We start from the raw sequence: 13,437 nt of genomic DNA, 5'->3' as shown, positions 1-13,437 counted from the left end.
ACTTTTTTACTAATTTAAGCAGAAAAATCGTATAATATTAGACTTCAAACACATTTTAGCTTTTCCCTTAAAACGTTTTTTAAACTCCTGGTAAGTCAACAAGTCATATTTCACTTATTTATGTGTGAATGATTGAGCTTGAATTAATGAGATACCTAGAGAGCTGATCAATTAAGTTCAATTTATTAAAACAATACTATCTTAACATATCCACTTATGTTCTAAATTATTGTAGTTACATCACCGCAATCACTCTTGATTGACTAAAATATTAACCAAAAAAGTTCTTTACATCATCTGTCATATATAAAAGTAATCAATTCGCGGTATACCTTCTCTATACAGCCTTACCTTATTTAGAATAAGGTTTGCTCAAAAATTATTTTTGATCTTTAAATATTACTTTCAACATTTACTCAGGACTTTATATCTCAAGATGAAAGTATCCTATGAGACTTTAGCCAATGGTTCTCTTATAAGAGGTGGGTGGATACATAGTGGAGGCACTAGCGAACTCCCATGATTTCTACAAAATGACCTTTTTTTTCTCAACTTCATCACCATAAGCAAATCTTTCCTAGGCATAGAATATGTCTATTGAATATTGTTACCAAAAGACTGTCACCTCATTATTGGGCAGAAAGGAAAAGAAAAAGAGTTAATGAAATGCAAGAATCAAATGCTTTTGACTTGGGTCCACTCAAAGAAGTAGCAAAGCGTGTGAGAGCAGTGACTTTGCTAAGTTTGTTCTTGGAGGACCTCCAAAATCACCCTAAAAATGTGGTAGCTCCACCACCAACCTAGGAAACCCACTCAGACCTTGATGTTTGTGGAAACATGTTGACTCTTTCTATAATGCTTGTTAGGACTTGTGCTTCAATCATTGTTTTGTTTCGCTTACTATTTTTAGTTGCTTAGGTCAAAATCAGCTTATGAATCAGCACCGTCATAGGTCTAATTATCAAAATTATACATTGTCAAAATTTTAGATCCAAATAAAATTCTACCATCAAGATTGGTATAAAAATTTATGTTGTTAAGACAAGCATATACTAAAAGAATCCAAGGGAAAGGTATAACAAGCCACATCAAATAGTTGTTGAGTCATATCTTCCTCGTGCACGCTGAAGCGATCCGCGTCTAATGGGTGGGTGGGGAAGCCTGCATTTTGCGTCTCAGTGTATGCTGCTTTTTCAAAATTTTCAATGGGGGCAGTGGAATTGTTCAATGAATACATCAAAAGATACATGAGTCATCGTCGTTGTAATCATCATCAGCAGCATAACTACCTCTTTTTGCACTTGCCATCACTTGTGGAGGACCCCAACTCTCCACTCATCTCATATATATGATCATCACTGCCTTGATAAAACCCTACTTATTTACACTTTTCCAAAGCTCTTTTGGACCTTTTTGCTTTTTGCTCTTTTTCGTCAGTCTTTCTTCTCATCTTGATTATTATGATCATTAACTTTATGCCTTCTAACCAACCAACCCTCTCTCCCTCTCATCTGTTGATCATAAAAACAATAGTATGTCTAGGGTTTTATGGCCTTGATGATTAAGATTGCTCCTCAGTCCTCCCACAGTCCAATAATAGCAAGTTGGGGCCCTATCATACTTTATAAATTGCATTTAGGAAAGATACTTTCCTATGACAAAATATATTTAAATACTCTCTGCTTTTGTCCAATTCCTTCTGTTTTCCTAGCTATTATATTGTTCACAGCCGGCCGCTGGCATCAGTTGAATGATTCTTTGGTGGTGTTGCCTTCAAGAATAATAATGTGCTACTAGCTGGTCCCTACAAGAGGATATTGCATATGTGCATCATGATCTTCAAATGAACAATTTACCAATTTAATTAATTAATTCAAATCATTATACAACAAGGGCATCGCCAGGATCAACAGGGAAACTATCTCGAGTTTGGTTTTTTTTTTTTTCCTTTAATGATCGATGATAATAATTAATTGGAATCTTTCTCAGAAACGAAGAAACACCATGAACAAGTTGGTGAGAAAACCATAAAATAGTAACTAAAAGTATAGAGGAGTTTATTAAAATGACATTACTAGCATTAAGATTGACATGGTAGTACTGGGTATGGATAACATATAAAATCTATATGACCCTTTCCATTTTAGCCGATAACAGTAGTCACATATCAGCACTACTGATTCACCAAATAGTACCAATGAGTCCTCTTCATGACTATCTGTCAGGCTAATTCAGGAAGACTTAGTTTGCTAGTCCAGCTTGTCTTGCCAACTGAAATACATGTATGCAACAGTGAATTAATTAGTTCACAGTACCACTTGGTGGATATATGTGTATATAGATATCTATGTAAAGAGAGAGAAAGACCTGGAAATAAGTTTCAAGTTTCCTCCTCAGGATTGTATGCTCTTGCTTCACTTGTTGGAAAGTCCTAACACACCTGTGAAATATCATGCAAAATCATCTATAACAATTTTTTTCAAATATTCGTGACTATGATAAATCTAAGCCTTAAGTTGTTAGGTAATCATCAGCCAAAACAATATAAATTTGATATGAGTTCCACCTGAGGCTCATAAAATAGGATGGTAAGCAAAACCTAAGGTTAAAATCTGTCACAAGCTCACCACCTTTGTTAAAAGGCTTTAATACCATATGAAGCTACTAAGTTGACCCAAAAGCTTAAGGGTTAGGAAATGACCGACAAATTAATGACTAATCTAGAGTAATATTATTTCCCTTTAGTGAGCAAGTTACATGGAGATACAAAATGCAAAATGCCCTTTAACTTCTTTTTTGTTTCATTAATCCTTCAAATAATTTAATTTCCATGAACACACTGAGTCCTGTATGCAATGGAGTGTACCCTTCTGCACTCCTTGCACTGCAATGCTCCCTGAACTGTGTGCATTCATTCTTCACCTTTTTTGCTCCAATGCTGCAAGGGAGCGGAATTTTGTTATCAGACACAAGATAACATCAAAATTGCATTCTTAGTAGAAGCCGTTCGAAAGTGATTCTCGTTAAAAACACTTTTAGTATTGAGGACTTTTGTTACTAGTATTATTGTTCAAAAAAAACATTTCTAAGCGCTTCCAACCCTCACAAAATCACTTTCAAAAGGGTTTTCAGTGGTTTTATTTGAAAATGCTACAAATAAAAACATTATATAAACGCTTCAATCAGAATCACTCTCAAATAGACTTAATTTTATTTTCTTCTCAATTTACCTTGAGCTACTACCCTTGAATTGGTGCATGTAATCATCTAGCCTGATGAAATCGAGAGGTCTGCTCTCCCTGCATCAACCAATTAAAATTAAAATTGTCATCGTCACCATTAATATTATTAGTGGTAGTAGTAAAAATGGTGGTTCTTACAGTGCCTGTTCGATGTTATGAATGAGTCTGGCAGAATCAGTATAAAACAAAGTCACAATTTCCTCCACAAAATTAGGGTTAGCGTCATCCTGAAGGTCCTCTAGCTGAACAAACTGCTCGTCAAGGTACCCCTGCATAACCCGCACATCATTTTATTTACCATTATCAACTTATTCCAGGATCTAGTAATGTGTTTTCCTAGGCCATGAAAATTGATTATTGGGTTGGATTACAGATCTAATTTGGAGTCCTTCAGAGCCCACTATCAGGTTCTGGGTCTAAACCAGTTGAAAGAACACAGCTCACAAGGCCTCCTTGGGGTTCTCCAGGCTTGACCCAAACCAGATTATGGACTGGGCCGTCGCAAATATGCACGAATCGAGTTAACGATGTGATTGGTTGGGTGGAACACTTCGAGGACTGTAAAACCACTATTTTAGTTTTTGGATAAATTGGAAAAGTCACTCTTATTCTTTTCCTTTTTTCAAAGCATTGTCGTTCCTAAGTTATATTAAGAGTTTTCGTCAAAATTTGATAGTAATACTGATATTTAAATTATATATTCATTTGCATGAGCTTTTAGGTGATATATTTTGGATATGTCGATTTTGTTTACATGCTCGTCAAATGAATTGTTTTTATCAACTTTTTATTACAAAAAAATCTTATATTTGATATTTGAGTATAATGTATGATTCATGTTGCTTTAAAAAAGAAAAAACAAAATAAATTAAATTCAAACACGGATGACATTGTAAGGGTGAATTTTATAATTTACTCCATTTTTTTTTTTAGTTAAAACCATATGCATACGAAAAACAAAAATGGATTATCTAAAAAGGACCAACCCCATTTCAGAAAAGCACAAGTAAAATTTGGATTGAAAATTAAAATTTTCAGAGAAGAGAGGAGAACCTGATCAAAGAGGGACCTCCTCATGTAGGCAACTTGGCGTTGCAATGGGTTTCTCTCCATTCTTGTGAAAGTGACGGAATGTGACCAACTATGAGAAAATAATAATGAAAATGAAAAAGGAAGGACTTCTCTTATAAGTGTAGCGAAGCTTGAAGGCTTTGACACAATTATATGTAAGCCTAAGGGTAAAGGATATCTATATATAGGGCAGGGATAGAGTGAGGACGAACTTTTACGGTGATTGGTGAGAGATAGATAAATAAATAATAATAATAATAAAATAAAAATAAAAATAAAAAAGAAAAAAGAAAAAAAGTGCTAAGGGGTACGTGGCAAGAAAATATCACACTCTTTTATAAACATCTCTGTCCTGAAAGCAAATACATGCAGATTCTATAGCTACTCACACATTACCTCAATCGTTTTACTGTTTAAGGATTTTGTAGTGCTTTTGTGTCATCCTGTTTTTTTTTTTTTTTTTTTTTTTTTTTTAATGTTTTTGAAAGAAAGAATTGATGAATATTTTTGGACAATTGAACGAAACATGTTGGAAGTGAATGTCAAATTCAAGTTCTAAAATTTAGCAATGAAGTGAATGTCAGATTCAAGTTCTAAAATTTAGTCATGAAGTCATAAATTTATTCAAAAATAAATCTGGAAAATTTCGGACTGATTTCAGAATTGATAAAATTTTGGATTGAAGAGGAACGGTCACGTGGCAGACGGAGAAAGCCTGGAGAGAGCACGTGTAGGCGCCCTGAGCTCTTGTGGCATGCCCAAATTTCCAATCAGCTCCACACGTCAGAACTCAGAATATATCCAAGGGTTTTGTGCAGAGCGTTTAAAACCCATGCATTGTTTTTCCTAGAAACAGTTTCCATGGAAAAACTCTCGAGTTTTCAGGCAACTTTTTGGTTCATGATTTTCTTGTGTTTAATATTGTAAAAAAAATATGAGAAAAGAAACGAGATGATAAATATAAAAAGATTGTCTTTATTTTTCTTAAATAATAGTGAGAAAATTTTCATACAAGTGTACTCCACAATAATTCGATTTTTTTCTACTTTTCCACAAATTACCAAACGCGAATTTTATTAACTTTTTTTCTTTCTTCACATTTTTCTATTTTTTTTTTTTCCCTTAAAACTTTCTTGACCCAAACAGGAACTGAAAAAACAAGTACAGAAATCACCTGCAATAAGTGGGAAATGGAATCCATAATATATATATAAAAAAAAAAGAACCTGAAGAGTAAGCAGACAATGAGATGAGCAATTCACAAAACTATTACCCATTAGGCAAATGAAGTTTCCACAAAATTAAAAAACCCGAAATTCTAATGGGAGATTAGGGTTGGGAGCTATCATAAATTATCTTGTCTGCAACTGCTTGCCTATGAAACAAATTCTTCTGGTAAAGAGATCTCATAATCATAATTGTGATGTAGCTTCAGACACTATAAGACTTAACCTTTTGTAGCTTAGGCACCATTGTTAACAATAAATCAAGTAAACACCCACACTCAAACCAAGTACTATACGCCCATCTGCAAAACAACAATCACCAGGAATATTTATGGCATTTTCATGTCAAAACCCGACTGGAAAGGGCAAACCAGTAGCCAAAACCTAGACAATAGCTATATCTGTTTACTCCTATGTAGGGTTTCAAGCTCAACAATTAATGGGAATTGGCTTGAACATCTGCAATTCCCAGACAAGTGTTAGTTTCACGTAGTTTCAGGTGAGCTACAACTAAATTTTATAGACAAGCAAAATATGCAGAAGTGATGATATCAATAAAGTCAAAGCAGATTGAAGACTTCAAAGATGGTTCATACATGAGTTTTACTGCAAAATCCCTACACTAGATGCTATTCCAGCAGAATAACAAGAGTCCTTGTAATTCAATAACTTTTATTCTAAAACCTGAAGAATCTTTATATTTGTGATAAGCAGAGTTCTTCTGAGTGGAGAATAATATCACAAGAGAACAGAGAGAACCATGAATTAACCAAAAGAGGAAAGAGGGAAAAAAAATCTAAATATGAATGATTGCAATGAGAACAATACCTTTAAATTAGCAGACAGCAGACTCTGCCTTGTCTTTCTGTAACCATCACTCTCTGTCTCTAATTTTCAGGAAAATGTTAAAAGAGAGAAGCATTGAGAAGAGATGCACCCTTTATTCCTTTGCCACCCACCCATGGGAGAAAGGGAGAGGGAGGGAGAGGAAAGGATTTCACGGTGCCATTGACCTCTCACTGTCTTTCCCATGGTTTTCACAAATATGTGGTCACATCTCTTCCTTTGTAAAAGAAAGAAAGGCTGTGGGTGGATGCAATTGGATGAGAATATGAATTGATATTTTTTCTTTCAATTCATGGACAGATATTCCCTCTTCCTATCACTTTCTTCCATGTTGATAAGAATCCAACCATGGACATGACGACACCTAGAACTAAATGGGTTTCAGTTACCGTCCCTAGATAGAATTCTTCATAAATCCAATTTCCTGAGTGTCCACCAGATGACGAAAGATTCGTTTAGATTCTTCTCTATCTATTTTTGTTTTGGGGTGTGGGTGTTGGGGGGTTGGGTTGTGTAGTGGTCTCAGATCTCAGCAGAGTTTTGAGATGTAATGTTCTTGCACATGTTGCCAGTAGTCAGCATGCTCTTTAGCGAATGCCCTTATCAGAATATCCTAATAATTCCATGAATCAGCTTAATTCACAGGCAAGCAGCACAGAAGAAATTTCCAGCGATGTCCATTCTGCAAACCTGGGCCGGGAAAATCTAAGTTCTAAAATATATGTTATACATTCAATATCTAGTAAGAATAAAGCAGGACCATGCAATTCAAGAAATCCAGTTCAGATTAAGAAAATCTGGAGAGGTTAATACAGTGCCACAGTCAGCCTCACTCAATATAAATGCTGTACCCATCTACAATGGTTTGTTCAAAATTTTATTAACTTTGTTTTGATTATGGTATCATTAAAACTATTCCCAGGAATAGGAACTGAGAAATCGACTAAATTAGTTAGCCTGCAACTAAATATGAACAATACGAGAGATGATGAGCAAATTAACCTATGATATGGGAGTGGAAACACAAAACAGTCTGGTGATTCTTGGCAGGCAAGTGAAAGATGAATCTACCAAAAAACATAAAAATCAGAACCAGTTTTATGAAACAGCCAATTTATATTACATAAATAGGAGTGAAAAAGTTACAACTACCAGATTCATTCAGTTAACAAAAAGGAATATAAAAATGCACCTGTCCAGACAGGAGAGGCTGAGGCAACTGCACCAATGAATTCATGGGGCCAACCCATCACATAACCTTTTTTCTCATCAAGAATATGCTTATGTATATAGTCCAAAACTTGTGGGCAACAATGGATCATCCAAAAGTTAGTTTTAAGGTCACTTTCTTAGAGGTCTTTCCACATAAATTCTTATTGCAGCATCAGTTCTGCTCATCTTCGCAAGAATCCCATCGCCTGATAGACATTATTGAGAGTAGCATCAGCTATATCTGCAGCTTTTGTGGCACCCTCTGCCAAGAGCCTATCCAAATAAGCTGAATCAGACATAATTTCCTCGTAGCGAACCTGCAAAAGTAGAAAACCAAATTCATGATTGGGACACCATAATCAGCAAAAATTGAACATCAGTAAAGAAAATATATACTTTCTGATACAGAAAACAATCATTTCTGTGGAGTTGGTGGAGGTGCTAATCAGTGAAATGATTCGGTATAAAACACATTCACATCATGCACAAAGCCAGCTATACAAACATGTGCATAAAGCTAAGTAAATATTTGACACACCTACAAATGCATAGACAAGCATGCAGCGCATGCACAACAAGCAAGCTCAGGTATGCATATTGTCAAGGATAAAATCTAATCAAGCATGTTGGTGGTGCAGCTAAGCTGCTTTATTTTCAGCTTCTAACAGGCTCCAATATGGGCTCATCATGCTGTAATATAGAATGAAGGCAAACTTTCAGGAATATTCAAGTACAATTTTATGAAGCTTTGTCAAACAAGAGTCAGCCATTGATAATTCATTTACCTCAGTGGAGACCACATTGCAAACTGACACACTGGACAAGGCCAATACTAATTAAATTCAATCACATCAGTAATGATTAACATCAATATGTGCTTAGACTGCACAATCAAACTCGTAAATTACCTTTTTGTGCCCCATTGTATATTTATAAATCCATACAAGAACAGGTACAACCAAACCATGGTTGGATTAGCTTATGAAAAATCATTAGCAGCTACAACTTGCAGCACAGGTTTTGGTTTTAAGGAAAAAATAAAAAAGGGTAAGTGATTCAAGAGCTTGTACTAATTCATACTGTCAGCAGACTCAGCACAGGTTTTGGTTTTAAGGGGAAAAAAAAAGGTAATTGATTTCAGGAGCTATTGTTAGCATTCATATTGTAAGAGGGAATTCTAAAGAATATTGTAGCAAAAATTGGAGAATTATTGCATTCTGTGATTTCCAATACAGACCATAAGCATATAAGCACAGTTGAATGCTTCAAGACTTTTTGACTCATACTAAGAGCTTTGAGTTGCCAAACATAAAAAAGGCTTACAAGCATGGCTTATATGACTAAACTTGAATTAAGATTAGCCCCAAGAAATCAACAGAACTGTGACCTATGTCATTCCAAACTTTTATAAACAGCTTCCCACTTGCAACACCAAGGAGCTTAGACAGTTTGAAATGACAAGGGAAACACTTAATATGGATAGTCTAATCAGGGTATCAGATAGGTAGAGCAACAGATGTATGATTTATGGTAACAAATAGAAAGAAGAATGTAGGTAAATCAGCATAACAAATTTACATTAGCTATTCCATAAAGTTATTAAAATGACATCATATTTAGAAGGAGAAACCTGGATGGGATGTAGATGATCAATCAATGCATCCGTTAGGATTCTCTTGAACACACCCCAGTTCATATCTTGGCATTCATGCGCAACTTCCTGCAGTACAAAAATGTTCAGCAGACAAACTTTCTGTCTTGGAGTATATTAGAGCTAACAGATAATAATTACTATATGATCATTCAATTGTTTAAATTATGGTTAGTATTCCTAATAGGAAGGTTTGTATAATAGAAGTTCAAATTCAAAATTTCATCTGCTATATTAGAATAGTCCAGCCAATGCACACTGGAAGCACTTCTTAGAATCTTTACATCAAGCTCCAAATTGTGAAGGATTTTAGAATGATACTTCTAATGAAGGTAGAGAATATCAATTAGAATACATTACTTAACATGTAAATTAACATATGACTGTCCTCCAGAAGGTGCTTTTATGTTTTTGTGGGTGAAGTGGAACTGATGTGTGGTTGCCACCTTTAAGTTTAGAATGTGTTAGATAATAACAACACACACAAGTATGAGGATATATCAAGTCTTCATCCCTTCTTGGATAATACATGTGTTACAGTAGCAGGAGACTGGAGGAAAGACCATTGTGAGAAATGATGTGGTTGGGTACACACAAACTGACATAATTTTCTGAACAACCCTCAAGGGCTAGATTTCTGGGTTGAGTTTTGAAACATCAGAGCATCTCTATAAAGTGTAAACCTAGGTTATGTATGAAATAGTTAAATCAATAAGTAATGATTTTTTATTTTTTTATTTTTTTTTTGATAGGTAAAAGCAATTGTATTAAAAATAAAAAGTATACATGACATATACCAAGCAACCAAAGAGGTGCAAATACACAAAAACTAGCAACCATACCCTAAGAAGAACCTAACCAATCCACAAAATCTAGCAACGACATAGAACCATCCCCAATGATAATTAGTGCATAAAATTCATGAAACCTCAGATACTCAATTAATTTTTTTCCCCTTTTTCACATGGATACAGTTGAATTATTACAGATAAAATAAAGAAACATAAAGTCATATATGCATGTGGTAACAGCAATATGACATAGGGATGGGCATTAAAAACCAAAGAGGCCATATGTAATTTCACTTTACCTCTTTTGTCCTGCCTGACATTAGCTGATAAATTGTAAGAAGGTTGTTGCATTCAGGTCGCTCAGGATTGTCAAATTCCAGGCTGTAAGAATTTCCAGAAGAAAATTTAGAAAACAGTAGAAAATAACATGGCAGAGCATATCAAATATTATGGAAAGGAAGTGGGAAAATTGTTAGAAGAAGCAGGAATTTAACAAATTTTCTGAACGGCAGAATTTCAGCACAGGAAAGCATCAAAAAAACAAAAACTTCATGAGTTTATGCGTGGAAAGATCAAGTATTAACCCAGGAAATGAGTCAGTTTTACAACGTTTGATCTTGTTTGCAATTACCTACAAAACAAACAAATAAACAAACTCAAATTATCAAATTGAAGAAGGGGAACAAAAAAAATGAGGGAGAAAATAACATACTAGACACATTCTAGTTCTATTCACATTTTAGTTCCTTTTGAATAAGAACTAGAACTAGAATTTGCAACCCTCATGTTTAACAACTAGAATCAACTTTTTATTGATTGAAGTATGATTCATTGTGGTTAAAGATAAAAACCACAAATTTATTGACGAATAAAACATAGGAAGGAGGATGAAATTTCAGAAAAAATAAAAATAAAAAAGATACAAGAAAGAAGGCATTGATGTAAGATTCATCAAGGTTTAAGATAAGAACCACAAATTTATTGAGGAATAATGCAGAAGGAGCAGAAAATCTCAGAGAAAGAAAGTGAAAGAATGAAGAAAGGATAGCTAGTAGGTGATAGACAACATCAAATGCTACCATCTAAAAGGACACATGATGTAGGACAACTCTAGGATGGTTGCCTACAATCAAATACTTGGCCTATGGTTTTACTTTTTTAGGGTTTAAGGAAAGGAACAAGGCATAAAGTTTATGATAAAGAAAAATAAAATAAAAAAATATAGAGAAGAAGATACGAAAAAAAAGATATAAGAACCTTAGAGTCTCACTAAGGTCCTCTAGGAGTCTCACTAAGGTCCTCTAGGAGTCTCACCTAGAAGAAAAACAATGGAGTCTCACCATTGAGGATTGCAATACTTGCAAAAAAAAACGTAATAATATTAATCATCAATCAATTTTGGTTTACATCAATTAGCCTTATTTATAGGTTTCTCTAAGAAATCCAAAGTCTAGTCCTAACTTAACTCCAATAAATACTAATCCTAATCTAATTATAACTAGTACTAATCCCAATTTAATTTCAACTAATACTCATTCTCTATCTTGATATATATTTTGGAGATTTATCCTTCATCAACATGAGTTGCAGCTACCCAGCCTACCCCTTTTGTCACATTAGATGGGCCACATTCTCCAAGAATAATTGGAAGACTGCTTAGAAGTCCTCTTGTGAAAATCCAAAGGAAATCTGGAATGTATAGTTGTGTTAGAGTTGTGTCACAGCCATAGTTTTAAAGGTCAGACCGGTTCAACCACCGATTGACGGCATTTCCGGTCCGATTCTCCATATTGAACCGTTTAACAAATGAACCGGTAACGAACCGCCTGAACCAGCGATTGGACCAGTAAACCGAACAAACCAGGCGATTCTTGATGAACCGGGCCCCCTTATTCTATGATTCAAGCCCACCACTGGGCCTCCAATTTTATCATTTAAACCCACCACCTTCAAACTAGGCCCACTTTACAAATTAATTTTTTGGCAAAAGGCCTAACCCTACAAAAGCCCAACTTACCTTGACCCAATTGCTAGGCTGCATCTTGAGCCCAGATGGAAGACACTCCTCTACTGCATGAGTCTTATTTTTATAGACCTCTTTATTCTCATCAAGTTCCAATGTGGGTTTGATGATATTAGTTAATGAAAAACAATCACAAATGATAAAACCCACCCAAAAGGACTTGAACCCTGGATCTCAAGTTAAGGAGAGCATATAGGCACCACTCGGCTACATGCCAATTTATGCTTAATACAACAAACAAAAGAAAATATATTCTTTTTTAAAAAAATATAATATTAAATAAAATAATTGAATTTTCTTTCATTTTCAATATATTCACATTTAAATATTATACATGTGTCATTTAATAAAATTTTAAATATTAATATTTTTATACTTATGCATGATTTAATTTGATAATATCAAAGATAAAAAAATAATATTATTGATTTTTAATTTATTTTTATATATTTTAATTTTTTATAATTATTTTAAATTTTAATAATATATCAAATATATATATTTATGATGTCACTGGTCCGACCAGTAAACCGTAAACCGGTAACTTTTTCGATTCAATGACCGGTCTGATTCTGAAAAACATTGGTCACAATAGTGATATAGTTGTATTTCCTATTCTAATTTTATTTCATAATTTAATGACAGACTTTCTGATGTAGGACAACCCTAGGATGGTTGCCTACACTCAAGGGTAGGTGGACTAGGGTTTTATTTTTAGGGTGTAAGAAGATAAATAAGGAATAAATTTTTTGATTGAGAAAAATATAAGATAAGAAATAGAGAGAGAGAAAAAACAACAAAAAAAAAATCGAAAACCTTAGAGTCTCATTAAGGCCTTCTAGGAGTCTCACCTAGAAGAAAATTCATGGAGTCTCACCATTGAGGATTGCAACCTTGCAATGAAAGAAAACATAATATTATTAATATCAATCATCCCTTTGATTTACATTGATTAGCCTATTTATAGACTTCTCTAAGAAATTCAAAGTCTACTAGGATTCTAATAACCTATTATGATTCTAATTATAATTATAACATCTAAAGTCTATTAGGACTCTAATAACCTATCATGATTCAAATTCTAATTATATTATAACTCAACTAGCTAATCCTAATTAGACTCCAACAAATACCAATCATAATTCAATTCTAATTAATATTAATCTTACTTAAAGTTTACTTAGGTTTTCCCTTTCCTCCTTGAATAAACTTTAAAAGGCTTTCCCCCATAAATTCCCCCCGGCTTGAAAGAACTCGGCTCCGACAAATTAGATGTTTGATACAATTCATAAAAATCGGGGTTAAGCTTCTGAAAATCCGTTGTTGTAATCCATGTATTTTCAGAGTGTGGTTTGTCTTGCCATTTCACCAAAAA

General features: G+C 34.2%; 2 protein-coding genes across 5 annotated transcripts in view; both read right to left on the bottom strand.

Annotated features, from left to right (window-relative positions):
- Nucleotides 1-2,033: 2,033 nt before the first annotated feature.
- On the bottom strand, nt 2,034-4,449 carry LOC117913498 (histidine-containing phosphotransfer protein 4-like). Of its 2 annotated transcripts, XM_034828485.1 has the most exons (6): nt 4,296-4,449; nt 3,381-3,511; nt 3,231-3,299; nt 2,867-2,938; nt 2,368-2,440; nt 2,034-2,271 (listed from the first exon to the last, which is right to left on the bottom strand). In XM_034828485.1, exons 1-6 carry the CDS (start codon nt 4,353-4,355, stop codon nt 2,242-2,244), a joined length of 435 nt encoding a protein of 144 aa, XP_034684376.1. In that variant the 5' UTR covers nt 4,356-4,449; the 3' UTR covers nt 2,034-2,241. The 2 variants fall into 2 exon arrangements, with proteins under 2 accessions (XP_034684376.1, XP_034684377.1); XM_034828486.1 differs by lacking the exon at nt 2,867-2,938.
- Nucleotides 4,450-5,563: 1,114 nt separating this feature from the next.
- Nucleotides 5,564-13,437, bottom strand: part of LOC117912899 (tryptophan--tRNA ligase, chloroplastic/mitochondrial) — a 32,201-nt gene continuing 24,327 nt past the window's right edge. For 2 of the 3 annotated variants that reach the window (XM_034827689.1, XM_034827690.1), the window contains exons 12-15: nt 10,624-10,670; nt 10,339-10,420; nt 9,228-9,317; nt 7,466-7,914 (exon numbers count right to left, since the gene is read on the bottom strand). In XM_034827689.1, coding sequence (XP_034683580.1) covers nt 7,780-7,914; nt 9,228-9,317; nt 10,339-10,420; nt 10,624-10,670 — 354 coding nt within the window. In that variant the 3' untranslated portion in view covers nt 7,466-7,779. Of the gene's footprint in view, nt 5,842-6,367; nt 7,076-7,465; nt 7,915-9,227; nt 9,318-10,338; nt 10,421-10,623; nt 10,671-13,437 lie in introns of those variants that run through there. The other variant, XR_004651054.1, reaches the window with a different exon arrangement.

Source organism: Vitis riparia, chromosome 4 (assembly GCF_004353265.1).
Source record: "Vitis riparia cultivar Riparia Gloire de Montpellier isolate 1030 chromosome 4, EGFV_Vit.rip_1.0, whole genome shotgun sequence".
In the NCBI taxonomy this organism is placed as follows: Eukaryota; Viridiplantae; Streptophyta; class Magnoliopsida; order Vitales; family Vitaceae; genus Vitis; species Vitis riparia.
Note: the sequence above shows the minus strand (reverse complement) of the source record. Positions and strands in the feature narration are given on the sequence as shown.

Excerpts from the sequence above, each read along its gene's own strand:
- LOC117913498 (XM_034828485.1), bottom strand. The coding sequence starts at position 4,355 with ATGGAGAGAAACCCATTGCAACGCCAAGTTGCCTACATGAGGAGGTCC. Across the intron at positions 3,300-3,380 it reads CATAACATCGAACAGGCACT|GGAGAGCAGACCTCTCGATT; the intron begins GTAAGAACCACC and ends TGGTTGATGCAG. Across the intron at positions 2,939-3,230 it reads TTCAAGGGTAGTAGCTCAAG|CATTGGAGCAAAAAAGGTGA; the intron begins GTAAATTGAGAA and ends GCTCCCTTGCAG.